Genomic DNA, 16,900 nt, shown 5'->3' with positions numbered 1-16,900 from the left:
TCGTCCACTGTATTGTATTTTATTTATATCTATTATAACATTTTTTTATGGTTCACAGTTAACTGGGTGGAAGGCAGTAAAACCCTTCGCGAGCAAGGCGTAGAGAGCGGAGAGACACTCCTCCTCCGTCGAAGATTGTTCTTCTCCGACCGTAACGTGGATTCAAGAGATCCCGTACAATTGACTCTGCTATACGTACAAGCAAGAGATGCCATATTGGATGGAGCTCATCCCATCACTCAAGAGAAGGGTATGTATTATCCCGTTTTGTAGTGATGTGACACTTGACACTGACACTAACAAAAAGTTACGTTTCTTGCATCTTTGTATTCTAAGTAATATTTATTTATATATTTTTTTATTTATTTTTATATTTATTATGTTACAGCTTGCGAATTTGCCGGTATTCAGTGCCAAATACAATTCGGTGACCATAAAGAAGACAAACATACACCTGGCTTTTTAGAGTAAGTAAATACAATCTAGTCGAATAAATAATAAAATGAGTCAAGAGCCTAGTTCTGGCGCGGGGGCACAAAGTGTGACTGTATACGCGGCATGGGTGGGTCCGATTCCTACTCAAGGAAACTACATATTTAATATTTCAATTGGACACAAGGAGTATTTTGACACTATGTTCTTTCTGACTACCCCTGCCGTGAGTGTAATATAGTGTGACCCTAAAAAAAACTAGATACATAATTATAACCCATTTTTCTTTGTTTCAGTCTTAAAGAATTCCTGCCAGCGTCTTACGTGAAAGTGAAAGGTATAGAAAAGAAGATATTTCGAGAACATCGAAAGCACGCCGGCCTCAGTGAGCTCGACGCTAAAGTGCTTTATACTAAAAGTGCTAGGGATTTGAAGACTTATGGTGTGGCATTCTTTTTGGTCAAGGTAAGGGGAAACCAAGAAAATGTATATTCTGTAGTTATAAAAATATAGTTTCTGAAAAATTCTAAAAAACTTACTTGAAGTTTACTTTTTTTCTTATTATTTTGTAAGTCTAAACAGTCAGTCGACAAAAAAATAAAAGAAAGCAGATTTATTTATAGTCATAGGAAAATATAGTTAGTTAATTAAAAACTATCATTTAACACAGGAAAAAATGAAAGGTAAGAACAAGCTAGTGCCGCGTCTACTCGGCGTGACCAAAGATTCCGTTCTCCGCCTCGACGAGAAGACCAAAGAAGTATTGCAGACTTGGCCACTTACTACCGTGCGTAGATGGTGCGCCTCGCCTAATACGTTCACACTGGACTTTGGGGATTATAGCGATCAGTATTACAGCGTGCAGACTACGGAGGCGGAGCATATATTGCAGGTGGGTTTTGCAAATTGTAAAAAAAAATGTTATTATTATTATTATTTTTTCAGTATGGCAGAGTTGGTAAAATATGGGTGTAGAGTATTTTTTCGTCGTATTAAAAGTTGTTTATTCTCCGGTTTTTGATTTTAAGACATTTCAGGTTGTTTGCCAAAAACAATTAAAATATATTCTCTTGAATGGGTATTGAACCACAACCATCATATTTCTTGTTGACACAATCTAAAAAAATACCAATTGGTTTTGTTTCCAATATTATAATTGGTTTTATTTTTATTAACATTTCGTTATTATCTTTCTCCAGGTGATAGCCGGTTATATAGACATCATAGTGAGGCGTCGTCGTGCCAAGGACAGGATCGGTTTGGATGGTGATGAGGGTTCCGCCATGTTGGAAGATTCAGTCTCACCTTCTAAGTAAGTTTTATATAAAAAATATAGAAAATAAAAAAATATGCTTAAAATATGATGTAAATTAGTAAAAAATGACTTTTTATTTGTGTACAAGTACATGTACTATTAGTAATACACAAACAAAAAAAAATGTTTCAGAAAAAATATATTCACATCAAGTAAATGATCATTAACAATAATATTTATAATTTTTATTTCTTTCCATCCAGAGCTAATATAATCCAACACGATACATTCAAATCGGGCAAAGTGAACACCGAGTCTGTAGCGAAGCCCGCGGTGATGAGGCCCGGAGCTGAAGGTAAATTATTAATTATATACGTATATATATGTATGTACGCATGTAGGTGGAGGACGAAGTGTCTTGACACTAGCTACTCTGCGTATCTTGCTGTGTACAGTACGACAGTACGGTCGACCAATTGTCGCCCTGAAGTTAGGTTTTCTACCTTTGTTTGTTCATTCTTTATTTAGAAAGTAAATAATCAAAAGTAAGAAAAATATTCTAAAGTCAAATCTGCGTGATCATCTATAGCTAACTTCAGGGTGGACACGAACGATTTTCTTTAGTTTAGTTATATAAATGGCGGAAAAATACTTTATACCTATATACTACTGTATATACTGTTTTTGTCTCTTGGGAACGAGTGAAGATAAAAATTGTATATTGTATACTTTATTAGTGCCACTATTTAAGTTCAAAATTTGTATGTATCATTACTTTTTTTACTTACTAAAATTTAGTCTTTGTATTGGTCTTAAATGGCTGCTTTAAATTTTAGATATCATTATGTCATAAGGTAGTTGAAAAATAATGTAAATATGTTTATTAATTATTTTGCAAAATATAGTTTTTTTTATTATTTCTAGCAGTAATCTGTATATTGTATAGATGTTATGTATTTTTTACTCCTGTAGACGAGATTTGGTTTACATTTTATTGCAGCTTTAATTTTTTTATTTATTTTGTGTACTCTGTGTCCCATTATTACAATAAGTAATGTGTATAACTTTTTTTACTTACGAAAATTTTGATTCACAGTATACATATGTATTAATTATCACTAGAAATTAGGCACTTTTGTGCTACCACTAAACATTCGGGGAAATCTATAATGTAATATTTATTTTTTCTTGCTTTTGTAACGAGACTAAGCGCTGCGTTAGGTTCCGCCACTCAACATGCAATTTCTCCTAAATTCGGCGGAAAATAGGGGACGGCATATCTTAATACTAGATTCCATCTGCCTATAAGTGGGAGATACAACGTAAAGATAAAAAATTAAAAAACGAAGAGGTGGTAGAGTACATTTGTACTAGCACTAGTAATGAGGGCATATTTATATTATCACTACTTATGGGGCACATATTTGCTACCACATGTTATGGGGTACAGAGTATATATTATAAAGTGGGGCATATATCCCCTATATTGCGTTAGGTGCGAAGTCGTTCGCGGTGGGGCAGGTGGCGGGCGCGCAGCAGACCACGCTCTCGGGGCAGGTCGTTACTGGACACTCGGCGCCGGCTGTTAGTATTTATGTGTTTATTTATATACACGTACATGTACATTGTCATAGAAGCAAAAATAAACAACTCATATTTTTTTTCGAAATAAATAGTAGTTCAAATAATAACCTATAACTTTTTCGGTGTTAATGGGTCATGTATGTGGTAAATTTATTAACTATCTTATAATGAACTTATCATTAATATTTGTTCAAAAGCTACAAATATGTGATCTGAATGGAGGTTGTTTTATTTGCTTTTATATGCCATAATCATCGCACAATGTTTCATATTATAAGTGTATTATGTATGTGTGATTTTTTCTTCTTTTAGAGGGTAGAAGTGGATTTGGGTCATTTAGGATGGGTTCGGATATTATGAATTATATTCGTTTGGTTTAAACTTAATATAACTATGAATACTTTGTTTTTATGTGACTTCGTTGCTAATTTCAAAGAGTGTGATAAATGCTATCAAAATATATTTATCCTTAGTAAAGAAAAGAAATGTTACTTTAATCGTAACTCCACTTGTACTCTCGTATCTTGCTTCTTTTTTGAATGTTTTTTTTTATCTTATTAGTCGTTTTATTAACTGCTTATACTTTTATATTAACTAATAATTTTATACTAATTATAATTTTAAATGCAAAGATGAATGTTGTTTTGTTTCACGCTATCTAACGGATGCAGCCTACGATATTGGTTGTGTAGGTAACTCTAATTATATAACAAAATATAGTCCACATATGTATGTATATATATTTTATATCTGAAAATACTAATATTACTAATATAAAAAAATATATACAGTATGATAACTTGGATAACTATTTTATAGTCTTTGCAGACTATAAAAGAAACAATTATTGATAAAAATCTATATTAAAAATGTTATTCAACTTTTAGCACAGATAATAAATAAAATCTAAACAATAATTACAGACTACACAAGTGCAGCAAACCAAAGTGACGTCCATTTTGACGGAACCGCAACGCGCCTTACTATCAACTATTACAAGTGGAAAGGAAATTATTAAACAAACTGAAGAGGGATTGACTAGAGTGAGTATAATTTTTATGTAGTGCGTGATGAACGGCGGCAGTCTACGTCTTGTCCTTACCTAATATTTCATTGCCCCGACTGGGAATCGAGCCCACTATCGTTATGTTTAGAGTCGCACACATGTTCCCGTGCGCCACAACGACCTCAACGGCCAACTTTCTTTATGTGAATAAAGAATTTTGAAATACAAACTTACTATATCCCGCTTATATCATGGTGTCTGTCCCGATATCTCTCTAACACTCTGTCGTGTTCTCAGGCACATCTACCCGAGGAAGGTGCAGGTTCAGGTCCCAGCGCGGTGCAATGGCGTCGCGTGCGCCTCGAAGGCAGCAAGCAGGTGGTGACGTCACACATCGCAGCGATGAACGCCGCCACCGCGCAGGTTGTTACGTTAACTGCAGGTGAGAAATTATATATTATTTGAATAAGTAATAGATTTTCGATTTTGACGGAAACCAATTTATGAAGAATACAGTTGTGATTACTCTATAAGATTATGTTTTCAATGAAATTTAAAAGATTTATGAAGACATACAAATTATTATATATTTAGTAATATGAAATTAGTATAATTCTATTTATTTTTTAATATCATTGTAAAATAAATACTTTTTAATTTCAATAGTCAAACTAGTAGAAATATTTTTTCTTCATATCAACTCAGGTTCAACAGAAGAAGTAGACCATACAGCAGTGGGAGCCGCCATCACTACCATCACAACCAACTTACCTGAGATGACTAAAGGTGAATACAGACAATTGTGAACTATACTTTAATATATGATGATGATAATGATACAAAATTTCGAAGTATTTGTATAGTGATACCTAAAATATAAACTCAAAACAATTTCCTGCATCCCAGGTGTACAAATGATAGCAGCGTTAATGGAGGACACACCAGGCGGAGATAAATTATTAGACGCGACTCGAGCTCTTTGTTGTGCTTTCTCAGATTTGCTTAAAGCTGCTGAACCTCATACTAAAGAGGTATTTATTTTTATTATTAAAATGTACAGAAAAAAGGTTACACTTAATATCTCAACCCCAGACTGTTCGAATATCGCCCAAATCTTAATAGCGAAGCCATAATAAGTAACTTGACTACAAGCACCTTATTAAAATGATTATATATTTTTTTTTATTATTTTGCTCATTGTCTGTTTAAAATAATAATAGTCTTTGGCAATGGCAATTTTCTATTGTGTTATATATTATAGACAGTGACACTTGATACATGAATACCATTTAATGCATATTTTAAGAAGAACTTTTGTATAGAATAATTTGATAGAATAATTTGTTGTCTAAAAAAAATTGTAGGATTTCAACCAATAAACCAATATTATAAAAATGACAGATGATTCTTTAATGTTTTTTTTATTTTTGATGACATTTTGTTAAATTAAATATTATTAAATGTACAGCCTCGTCAGAACCTCTTGAACGCAGCCTCCAGAGTCGGAGAGGCATCCACATCAGTCCTCCACACGATCGGCGAAGAAACGGAAGAGGACAAGGAGACACAGGTAACACACACACAAACACACAAAAAATCATTCATATACAGAAAACTTAACTTTTGCTATGACAATTTCTATAAGGTTTTCTTCGGTAACAATGAATACGGATCCGACTTCGACCGGAAATACGACGATGAAGGGATTTATGAAGATATTGATACGACCGCGCCGTGGGGCCGATTAGATGTCATAAAAGAAGAAACCGATAGCGAGTATTATAGAGGATTGGAGTATTGTAATGCTATACTCAACCCTAGTCACAAAAATGTAGCCCAAAATGATAATAAAAATGGCGATTATGAAACTATTTTACTTAATTGTGAAGATTATTTAGATAAAAAAGATACTGATAGTATAGATAAAGGTAGTCCCAAATTGTATCCAAAAACAATATCTGATAAAATTTATAATTTTAAAAAAGATTTTTCCAATCATGATTATGTTAATGTTAATTTAAATAAACAAAACAAACCTGACTACTCGAATATTAATTTAGACAGACGGACCAAAAATGAAATTTTGAGACAGCAATTCTTTCTATCCAATGAAAATATTGATAACAATAAAGTTAATGACAAATTCAATCGTTACGCCGACAAAAATGATATTAATGAGAAATTTAATAAGTTCAATGACAAAAAAATTGAATGTCACACAATTAGGAATGATGTAACTAAAATCGGTTCAGACGTTAAGGTTTCGGGTGCGTTAAATATGAAATTGTTTAATTTAGACAAATATAACCGCGTTTTGACCACAACGGAAACATTTGTCGAAAAAGCTGAAGCTAGTTTCACAAAAAAAGATTTAAATATAAAACGTGATGATTTCGAAAGATTCGTGAAACGCAGCGAAAAATATTATACGAGCGAAAACACAGACAGACAGACAACTGTACATCTTAATAACTCCACAACACCGTCCACTAAAGGAAAAACGGAAATTAGAATCGTATACAATCCGACATTTTTGGCCACACAAGAAAATGTCAAAGGGTTTTGCCAATTTTGTAAGAAACGCTGTTGTTCTTCTTTAAAATGTTGTCCGAATTGCATATGTCTGGAATTAGAACTGAAAGACATCTGGAAAGACAATTGGTTAAATATTTTACTTATTTTAGCCCTAATTTTTGTATTACTTGCTATTTTTATTCAATGGTTATTGAAAAAAATAGGTTGCCATGACAATGATGATGGAACATGCTTTGAAATGTCGTCGTGAGGTCTTAATGGTCCAACTTCTTACACTCTGACTTTACAATGTGTATCTAAAAAATATACAAATTCCTTAATTAAGTACGGAGATTTTAAAGCGCTTTTTTAGATCTTAAACTAAAGTAATACTTGTTTTTCATTGATAATAATTTTATATTTTTTATGGTGCATGGGTTACTATAGATCTTATTGAGATTATTGAATACTTTATTTTTATTGAAAATTGTAATTTAAACAGTTCAATCTTACTTAAACTCTACAAAAAATAATTTAAAAATGTTACCATATAATAATAAGAACTCTTGAATGCTGAACGTTTAAATTTAAATAACCTAACTTGACTTGAATTGAAGTCAAACAAAAAATAACTTAATTACGATTTAACAAACACGGGTTTAAGGATTTTCATAAAACATCGTAATATTATAATAATAAAATGATAACTCCTTAAATATTTTGATAAGAGGAACCTTTCGTAAAAACCATAATAATAATTTCGTAACTGACAATCTGTTTAATGGGTCAATCAGTTTAGTCTTAATATTTTCTCTTTATTTTCGAATAGCGTTAGGGATTACAAATATATAACCCACTATAAACGTAAATTCATGTGATAAAATGTCACACTAAATGCACACTATACATACACTTGCCATATATTATTTACTGTCTGCCTAATTTTGTCAATTAAGAAAAACATTTGAACTAAAAATTTACTAAACAAACTAGATTGTGCCAAAATCATTATACCAAATTACCATTTTATGCTAAAATACCCAAAAGTTACTAAAATGAATCTCAATTTTTATTTTTTTAATCTCTTTTTATCTCATTAGACATTAAGGTGTAGGTATTGTTATCAATAAGGGTGCGGGTTTTTTTTATTTTAATATTCTTATATGAACTTTTGTAAGGCTGTTTTTACATTACATCGCTTTATTATAATTAAAAAAATGGCACTTTGTCTATTTTTAAATACTAGATAATAAAATAAATGACAGATGCCATGTTTTGACAATGTTAAATCTTCTTTATTTATGTTGTTTTATTTGTCATTTTCCTTTTTTGTTCAGACTTAAAAAGACTCTTTTGGCTATGACTTAAAATAAATTAAATTCGGGAAAGACGAAAGCATAAGGAAAAAGACTGCACATATTTTTATTTTGTTTAGTCTTTTAACTAACTTAATTTTTTAGCAGTTGTAAGGTTATGAAAAATAAAAAGACTAATTTTGTTTACTAAATTATTATTTATTTTAATAAATTAATTTAATGAATCTCAGAACTGCTCTCTTCTAATATATTTTATTTTATTTTTTTTGTGATCGTCCATATAAATAAAATAAAGTTAATTATCTAGTCCATTATTTTTTTCGTAATTTTAAGATTTTAATTGGCATTTAACCTAAAGTTTGACCAGAGTGTATTGATGTTTAAAAAATGTTGAGTTCTTCGTTTTTGATTTTTATTTTTTTACACTCTGGTCGTATTTTGTTTTTTTTTTACTTTGGTTTATAGGTAGCTATTTCGTCTTGGTTGTGGAATTCCATTATAGTAAATAGTATAATATTGTAATTATGTGTATAAGTGTCATATTAATATTTTTTTTTTGTGCCACTTTTTTACTCTATGTAAATAGTGTTGTTTTTTGTTTTTGAGCTTTTTTGGTGAATATTATAAGATATTTTTTATTTGTTAATTTTTACTATTGTGTTATTTTTATATTTCATAGCAAGACTTTTGGCATATACTTTTGTTTGTTTTTTTTTTTCGGCCAATAATGTACAAAAATAACAAGCCGAGAATAATTTTGACATAATTAAACTATTATATTATTGTAATATATTAAATATCATACTAAATTAAAATTTTACACTGATTCATAAGTTTTTGTTAAACTGTCTGAAATATAAGTTACTAATGTCTGTCAGGTAAGCTAACAGAAACTTATGAAAAGGATGTAAAGCTACTATAATAAATTCGATAGATAATATATAATTATTATGTCGGATTTTATTATACTGTAAACACTAATGGGGGTTAATATACTTACTAATATTTATTAATGACAACATTTCTTTTAACTTATTTTATTACTGATTTTTAATACATAATGTGTATTGGTGTGTGAGCCCTCAGTCTTTATATATCGTATCGTACTTTTATTTCGAAACTAAAAAGCTAAAAGTATTTTTTTAACAATTTCTTTAGATCTCATTTTAATTGTCATCTTAATTTTTTTTATTTTGTTATGTACTTATTTTTTATGACACAAATTTTACAAATAAACGTAACATTTTGGAAAAAATAGTGCGATACTATAAAATATTTATTAAGCAGTATAAAGAATAATTTTAAATAACTTACAGTACAGTCACCTGCAATTTTTATTTGGCATAATTTTTTTAAAGATATACCTAAAAATTCTGTGGATTTTAATATTAATTTATACAAATCTAGTGATAACACTTTTAAAACGGATAAAATACGAATATATTTCATTGCACTTGAGTGTACTGAATTTGAAACAAATATGTATATAGAAATTTGATTGCAGCGGGATATGAACATATATAACTTAAATTGCTTACAAGGGGTGCAAGTTCAAATCCAGCTACAATCAACGTATATGAAATTTCAAGTACATTTTATCGGTTTCGGCTCTTGCCATAATGCGCCATAATATTTATTTTTGTTAATACATTTGCTTTTTTACATAAACATGAGGTTTTATTTATGACTAACTGTCTACCAAAGTGAATGTAGTGACAAAAATAACTAAACTGACTAAACTATACTAATATACCCCTATGTTGATTACAGTATTTTAGGCGATGGAGTTAGCAGATCCAAATTTATTTGTTTGAACTGATTTGTTTTAAAGGATTAGGTGTTAATTCTAACATTTATTAATTATAATATATTAAAATGTTGTTAGGGAGTCTCGTGTGAAAGGAGGTTAGTTGTAAATAAAAAATACTATTCATGATATCATATACAATCTACTCATACTAGTTTATTTTTAAAAAAGGGAACTACTTCTGATTTCTAACAATACTATATATAATGGAGTCTAAGATTTTTAGAGGCAAAATACATTTAAATGACCATAATATGCTATTGAATACAGATGATTACATAAAAATTATATTTGATGTATATTAATATAACCACAGAACTACCAAAACTGTATCGAAAGTATTGTAAATAAAATATGTATATATAATTAATAAATATGCATAAGGCATTCTTAATAATAGATGATGATTGTGGATTCGATCCGAAATTAGGAGGATGAATTATTTTTAAGTTTTCTCTGCCTAGCCTGCTTGTTATATGCAGAATAACGCAGTTGTTAGTTTTTGAGCTTCACGCACATGTCATGGAAGACAGAGAGAACCTAGTGCTAAGACACTCTATTCCCATTAAGACACTTCTGTTCTCCACTTTCCAAGAAAGAAATGATGGAAGTCATAAAGTACAGTAGTAGTACAGGAAAATTTAAATCTGAGAATTGTAATATAGATAGAATATTACTAATAATTTTAAGTATAGTTAAAAATCTTTAAAAATGAATACTAACATTATTGGGCTTGGACTAAAAAAGGATGCTATAGATTCATTGGTTAAGCTACACGACTCAGATTAACTGTCCACAAATTACACTAAAACGATATATTATTCTAATATTTTTCCAAACAGGACATCCTTCTATCTCTGGCCAAGGCGGTGGCCAACACCACAGCGGCCCTCGTCCTCAAGGCGAAGAACGTCGCAGCGATGTGCAAAGAGGAGCAGCCCTTACAGAACACCATTATAGCGGCCGCTACGCACTGCGCGCTCGCTACGAGCCAGCTTGTTGCGTGTGCTAAGGTAAGGGAATGACGTGACTGACATGACTGACATTAAAGAGAGAGGGAGAGCTTAGTGTTAAGATATTGTTAGTTCGCATTTGTTTCCCACGTTGTGAGAAAAGGAAATGTTTTTTTTTTATATATATTTCTTAGCATGAGGTTGAATTTACAACTGTTGAGTGTATAAAATAGGACATTTGAAAAATGTACGGCTTATAATTAATGAGTTATCTATTTTTGAAAATAAATTATCAAAAAAGTGACTATTTAACTTTTTTATATAATAATTATGTAGAAATACTATATTTTACACATTCAGGTGGTAGCCCCTACCCTCCACAACCCTGCCTGCAGGGAACAGTTAACCAGTGCGGCCCGTCAAGTCGCCCAAGCGGTAGAGAAATTGGTGACTGCCTGTCAACAAGCTCCGGAGAGTGCGGCCACCGGCGTTGAACACCTCACTGTGGCTGCGCAGAGAGTGTCCGAGGAACTAGAGAGATTGTTGGCGCATTGTGATTTGGGTGAGAAACGTTTATTTTTTCAAAATCTCAACACATAAATAAGCTAGCTAAATTGGCTAGCCAATGTGATATCAAATAAAATCCATAAAAACTTTTTTATATAAAAGCGATTGTTGCTAGATCGTCGTGTCCAACCAACAGTCATGGAACAATCAGTGGAAAGTGTGATGTCTGCAAGCGAACGAGTGACCGATGCACCAGATGCACCGGAAATGGTCCGGCGAGCTCGTCTCCTAGGACAGGCTACAGCACGGCTCATCTCCGATATTAAGGTTAGTGCAGGTTCACATCGTGTTCCTGGCCTGTAATAAATGGTAGTGGAAGAGAAATTAGGAGTTCAAATAAGAATTGTGGGCAGCTTAGTAGACTGATGGACTGTTGTTTTATTTTAGTAAAAAAAATCTTATAAATTTAATCCCAAAAATTAAAACATCCAACAGACGGAAGCTGAAAAACAACCATCGGATTCCCAACGTAAGCTCCTCGCAGCGGCCAAACTCCTCGCTGATGCCACAGCTCGCATGGTGGAGGCGGCGCGGCTGTGCGCCTCAGAACCTCAAGACAGGTCCAGGCAAGACGCCCTACGACGGGCAGCCGATGACCTGAGACTGATAACTGCTGACTACGCGCATTATACTCATGTGACCCACGCCCGTGACGTCACTAGCTCGTATTTAGTGAGATTAACGGTAAGGGGAGTTTGTGTATATTTAGAGATTAATTTCCGCTATAAATAAGTACAACAAGATTCTTTAGAACGGTCTTGATACTAAATATCAATTTTCGATTAATTTGTGAACAGACATACATACACCTGTAAAATTTAGCACGAATACATGGAATTGAAGGCGTTGAGTTCTTCCACTTCCACTTTCCACAAGATCCCCCAGGTTCACTCTGCCTACCATGCTATGTGCGGTATATAGAGTGAAGCTAAAAAAAACACACACGGATAACAATAATCACATGTATGGAAATGTAATGAATACATGGCAAATTCTTTTTTTAAGTCGGTTTATAACTGGCAGATTCCCATAGCAACTTTATTATCCTAATATGAAAGATTTTCGTAATAGTAAATAAGTTATATTAAAAAGTTGTATCTTCTAATTATGTTTTAATTATTACACAGGAGAGTGCTCGTCAAGCGGCTTCAAGTGCTACACAATTAATAACTTCGGCTCAGAACGCAGCGCAGTACAACAGCAATAAATATTCACAGGTTACTTTTTTTACTTTGTACCTCACTTACTAAGACATTGTTTGCTTAAGTAGCAAAACTCAACGCTGCGTTTTGTCTTTAAAAAATATATATTATTTAACATTCAATTCTATTTAATTCATTCTATTCAATGAATTTTTTGCATTATACATTTATTTTAAGAACTTATTGTTTTTACTCATAAATAATGTATTAGTAAACAAATCAGAATGTTTTGTTCCTGCTCCAGAAAGAAAAATTGCGACATTTAATTCCACTACTCAATACTCAATGCCTGCAAAAGTCGGTGCATAGTGGGGCTCCTATGTGGGGGATACAGCATATTTAAAAAAACTTTCATAACCGTAGGGATAGAGCGTGAAGCCAAAGAAATAAACCTTATTTATTTCCCTCAGGAGACGCTAACATCGGAGTGCGAAGGGCTGCGCGCACGCACCCCGCGCTTGTCCGCGGCGGCTAGTGCGGTAACGGCACGCCCCGCCGACCCCGCCGTGCAGATAGACCTGATCACTGAGGCGGAAGGCTTCTTGCAGGTTTGTCGTACTTACGATATACTTAGGACCCTATTTTTAAATTATAGACTAATTATACAATTTTTTCACATAAACTGTATCCTAAGTGTTGTTCTGATGTATAAGCTATATTACTGGTATAGTTATATCTAAATTAGTTCAATAGTTTTGGGTAGCAATTTGTCACTTCAGCACAACTGCGCGTTTGGCCGTACACAATGCAGTTTTGGTACCGACGCTGTTATACGGCAGCGAAAAACAGCAATTACAGATGAATGAAAGAAAGATGAATGCAGTGGATCGAAGGATATGTGGAATCAGCTTAGCTGATCGAATCCGCAATGAAGAGATACACAGAATGGCAGGTACTAGTGAGGATGTCACTGTGAGAATGAAGAAGAACATGTTCAGTTATGATGGAAAAGTGAGCGGTAAGAGAGGTAACGGGAGACCTCGATTGAGTATCAAAGATATTGGAAGAAGGTCACGTAAAAAGCATGAGGACCCCCGGAGGGCATGTATTCTTCATACATGTTGATGACTGTTGACGAGGCGAAAGAGCCATATAGAGACAGTAGCGTTTGACGCATCGTAGTACCTGATATTATAGTATATAAATTATATAAGAGTATAAATTTAATGTTAAATTAATTTATTTGTAACTTCATGTTTTATCTGCATATAGCGGGATAGGCAGAGGGAACCTAGTGCTATTCCACTCCATTTACATCATTTACATTAGGCGGAGGAGGGGAAATGGAGTGTATCTCCATATACACTCCATTTCCCCTCCGCCGCCTAATTTTCGAAACATTACAGGTTGAGTGATGGAACTCAAAACCGCGTTGTGTTTTATTACCAGACCAAAAATTTAAGAAAAATACCCGAGTCGAACCAATAACGATGGAATTTATAGTCGTGTCATTTAATATTTTAATTTAAATTAATAACATATTTGTTGTATTATAATAGACAAGCGGACATGTAGTTAGTGCGGCGCGTTCGGCGTTGCCTGCAGTTCGAGACGCAACCGCCGCCAAACAACTATCAGACAGCACACATCGTTTAACCACGGACTGCGCGGAGCTTCGCGCTGCCACCGAGCGTGCGCGTGCAGCTGGACGTGGCGCAGAGTTGAACGCTGCGGCTGATATAATTCGAGCGTTGCAGGCGGAGCTCCAGGAGGTGGAAGAGGCGGCCAGAGCGTTCGAGTTGAAACCTATGGGGGAAAGTGTTAGTACATTATAGTACTTTTATTTGATTTTTGTTTTGAATTTCTTTTATTTGTTTAATGTACTTTTTTGGATTGGTTTAATTAGCTTTAGTAAAATTATCTAAAATAGTCAAGAAAAACTAATCAAATATTTACTCAATATATTTTTTGTATATTACATATATAAAATAATTTATACATATTAATATAAAAATTAATATAAATATTCTAAATTTGAATAGTCGGAGTACACGGGACGCCTACACCGCGCGTCGCGCGTGGCGGCGTCCAACGCGGCGCAGCTGGCGGGGAGCGCGCGGCGCGGCGACGCGGCACACTGCGCGCGCGCTGCGCACGACCTGGCGGCCGGCCTGCGCGCCGTCGTGCCGCCCCTATGCGGGGCCGCCGCCGCCGCGCCGCCCCGCTACCAGATCAAGTGAGTGGGGTTTAAATTTGGTTTTTAAATATTTGCTATTTTTCTTTTGATTTTTTGATTTGATGTCAGTATATAATCTCATGTGAAAAGATCTTTTTATTTACCCACGCTTGAAAATAACGGAGTGTAGTTTGTGATAATAACAACGGAGCGTATCCCTATTTTTATAGGAATCCAATACTTCGAAAAATTCAGAGTATCTTAACAGTAGCTTCCTACTGGCTATATGCGGGATACAGCGTGAAGCTGATAAACACAAATTTATTTATTTATTATATACAAACATAAAAAAGCCAGATAATGTACAATACTGGCAGAAAATACAGTAAATATAAAGGCACTTACATCACAGTATAATATTTTTTTGGAATGGTCACAGTTGCAAAATATGCAATTAACAAAATATTTGAAAAAAAAAATTAAGTGGACAGGAAAAGCACTGAATAGTGACCACATTTTTTTTTTCATTCTTACAATTAAAATCTCATTACAAAAAAAAATTTTGTAACCATAGAAATCATGTATATAATCAATAACTTGTGCTGCCTGACAATACTGATAATACTGACTGCAACTGACTTACTGACCCAAATTATTTTATAATTAGAAAGACATTAACAAGTTCCAATTTTTTTAAAAGCACAAACATCAAAATATTTATTAAATATTAAAACTAACAACATAAATATTTCTCCCTCACAGAGTGATATCATCAGGACAGCAATTGCTACATTCATCGTTGCAACTGGTAGAAGCAGTGCGTACACAATTAGACGGACCAGACAATGATCCGACACAAGTGCTCGCTTTGGCTAAAGAAGTTTCACAGGTAAGGAAAATATCATCTTTACCCATGACCACAGTTTCAAAAGGTGTAGTTTCCAAAAATTTATTAAAAGTAAATATGCACAACTCATCTAATCTGGTTTAAAATGTATAAAAAATGACAATAATCAAGTAATTTATTAAGAAGAGAAGAATTTTCTGTTATCTACACATAAACAGTCTATTCAAATAAAAAAAATACTATAACCTTCCAATTTCTACCTTAACAGAGGATCGAACAGACGGTCGAAGCGGTGCCCTCCCACGCCGAGTTGGACGCCGCAATGGACAGTCTCAACCAGACCCTTGATGTACTGGATATGGGCGAGTTCCCGCAAACTGATAAGAATTATGGGTAAGTTATGTATTTGCAATTGTATAAGAGTGTGTATTTCCCCACTCGAGGATATGAAATATTTAATATTTTCATTTCCTCGCTTTGTTAATGAGGCAAAGTGCGGCGTTGAGTTTCACCACTCAATACCTCTAGAATTTAGCGAAAATTGGGGCACGGAAGTGTCTTAACATTGTTATTAAACTAAAAAAAAATTAGTATTAGATTATTTGTACATAAATTGTACAAATAATCTAATACAGTTCATAAAAGTATTTTCAAAAATTAAAAATGGATAATTTTGCAATAGCGAGCTCCAAACGGAGCTTAACTCCGCAGCCGTAGAGCTAAACACAGCAGCATCAGGCGTAGTGACTGGAGTGGTGGGTGAAGACAGTGGAGACACAGCTCACGGAGGAGAACTACCTACCCGAGCTGCGGAGTTCCACGCCGCGTTTGATCGCCTCGCCGGCGTTTGTCTGGAGATGGCTGGATTCACTGAGGTTGGTTATTTTAGTTACAATGACTGATATCACGGCGCTCGTTACCTTGTTTTCACTTATTGGTTAAAGATTACTTTAGATTCTGATATTCTGATAGATCTGATTATCTGATAAGTAATTAATAAGAAACTTTGAAACAATAAAAGATATCTAATCGTTGAGAAAGTGATCCAAGACAGTACAATATGGTCGAAATTTCAGACAACAAGTTTTTCACCAAGTTTCAATTTTTGCGTATTGACACTCGCGCTCAAAAAGAAATTAATCAAAAGTGAAAAAATCCTAAAATCGAATTTTCTCAGTAACTTAAAGGTAGCCACGACTCGTTGACCATGTATTAAATTAAAATTAGAATTTTAGACTAGTTAGTTAAAAATATTTGCTGGAAATATATATATTTATTATTTATATCCTGATTTAAGTAGA

At 33.4% G+C, this 16,900-nt stretch overlaps 1 protein-coding gene across 10 annotated transcripts in view; it reads left to right on the top strand.

Annotated features, from left to right (window-relative positions):
• rhea (Talin_middle and talin-RS domain-containing protein rhea) overlaps nucleotides 1-16,900 on the top strand; it is a 72,328-nt gene that overhangs the window by 32,237 nt on the left and 23,191 nt on the right. For all 10 annotated transcript variants that reach the window (XM_085188507.1, XM_085188506.1, XM_085188505.1 and 7 more), the window contains exons 9-31: nucleotides 59-250; nucleotides 389-467; nucleotides 729-897; nucleotides 1,103-1,324; nucleotides 1,632-1,744; nucleotides 1,951-2,042; nucleotides 3,183-3,271; nucleotides 4,195-4,314; nucleotides 4,575-4,719; nucleotides 4,983-5,063; nucleotides 5,184-5,308; nucleotides 5,746-5,847; nucleotides 10,757-10,927; nucleotides 11,228-11,429; nucleotides 11,550-11,701; nucleotides 11,870-12,118; nucleotides 12,562-12,651; nucleotides 13,047-13,184; nucleotides 14,136-14,396; nucleotides 14,619-14,812; nucleotides 15,515-15,641; nucleotides 15,868-15,992; nucleotides 16,282-16,474. In XM_085188507.1, the coding sequence (XP_085044633.1) occupies nucleotides 59-250; nucleotides 389-467; nucleotides 729-897; nucleotides 1,103-1,324; nucleotides 1,632-1,744; nucleotides 1,951-2,042; nucleotides 3,183-3,271; nucleotides 4,195-4,314; nucleotides 4,575-4,719; nucleotides 4,983-5,063; nucleotides 5,184-5,308; nucleotides 5,746-5,847; nucleotides 10,757-10,927; nucleotides 11,228-11,429; nucleotides 11,550-11,701; nucleotides 11,870-12,118; nucleotides 12,562-12,651; nucleotides 13,047-13,184; nucleotides 14,136-14,396; nucleotides 14,619-14,812; nucleotides 15,515-15,641; nucleotides 15,868-15,992; nucleotides 16,282-16,474 (3,431 nt within the window). The remainder of the gene's footprint in view (nucleotides 1-58; nucleotides 251-388; nucleotides 468-728; nucleotides 898-1,102; nucleotides 1,325-1,631; nucleotides 1,745-1,950; nucleotides 2,043-3,182; nucleotides 3,272-4,194; nucleotides 4,315-4,574; nucleotides 4,720-4,982; nucleotides 5,064-5,183; nucleotides 5,309-5,745; nucleotides 5,848-10,756; nucleotides 10,928-11,227; nucleotides 11,430-11,549; nucleotides 11,702-11,869; nucleotides 12,119-12,561; nucleotides 12,652-13,046; nucleotides 13,185-14,135; nucleotides 14,397-14,618; nucleotides 14,813-15,514; nucleotides 15,642-15,867; nucleotides 15,993-16,281; nucleotides 16,475-16,900) is intronic.

This window comes from Heliconius melpomene, chromosome 7 (assembly GCF_056956725.1).
Source record: "Heliconius melpomene rosina isolate 202511_hmr_F chromosome 7, ASM5695672v1, whole genome shotgun sequence".
In the NCBI taxonomy this organism is placed as follows: domain Eukaryota; kingdom Metazoa; phylum Arthropoda; class Insecta; order Lepidoptera; family Nymphalidae; genus Heliconius; species Heliconius melpomene.
The sequence above is the reverse complement of the archived record's forward strand: the minus strand, read 5'-3'. Positions and strand labels throughout refer to the sequence as shown.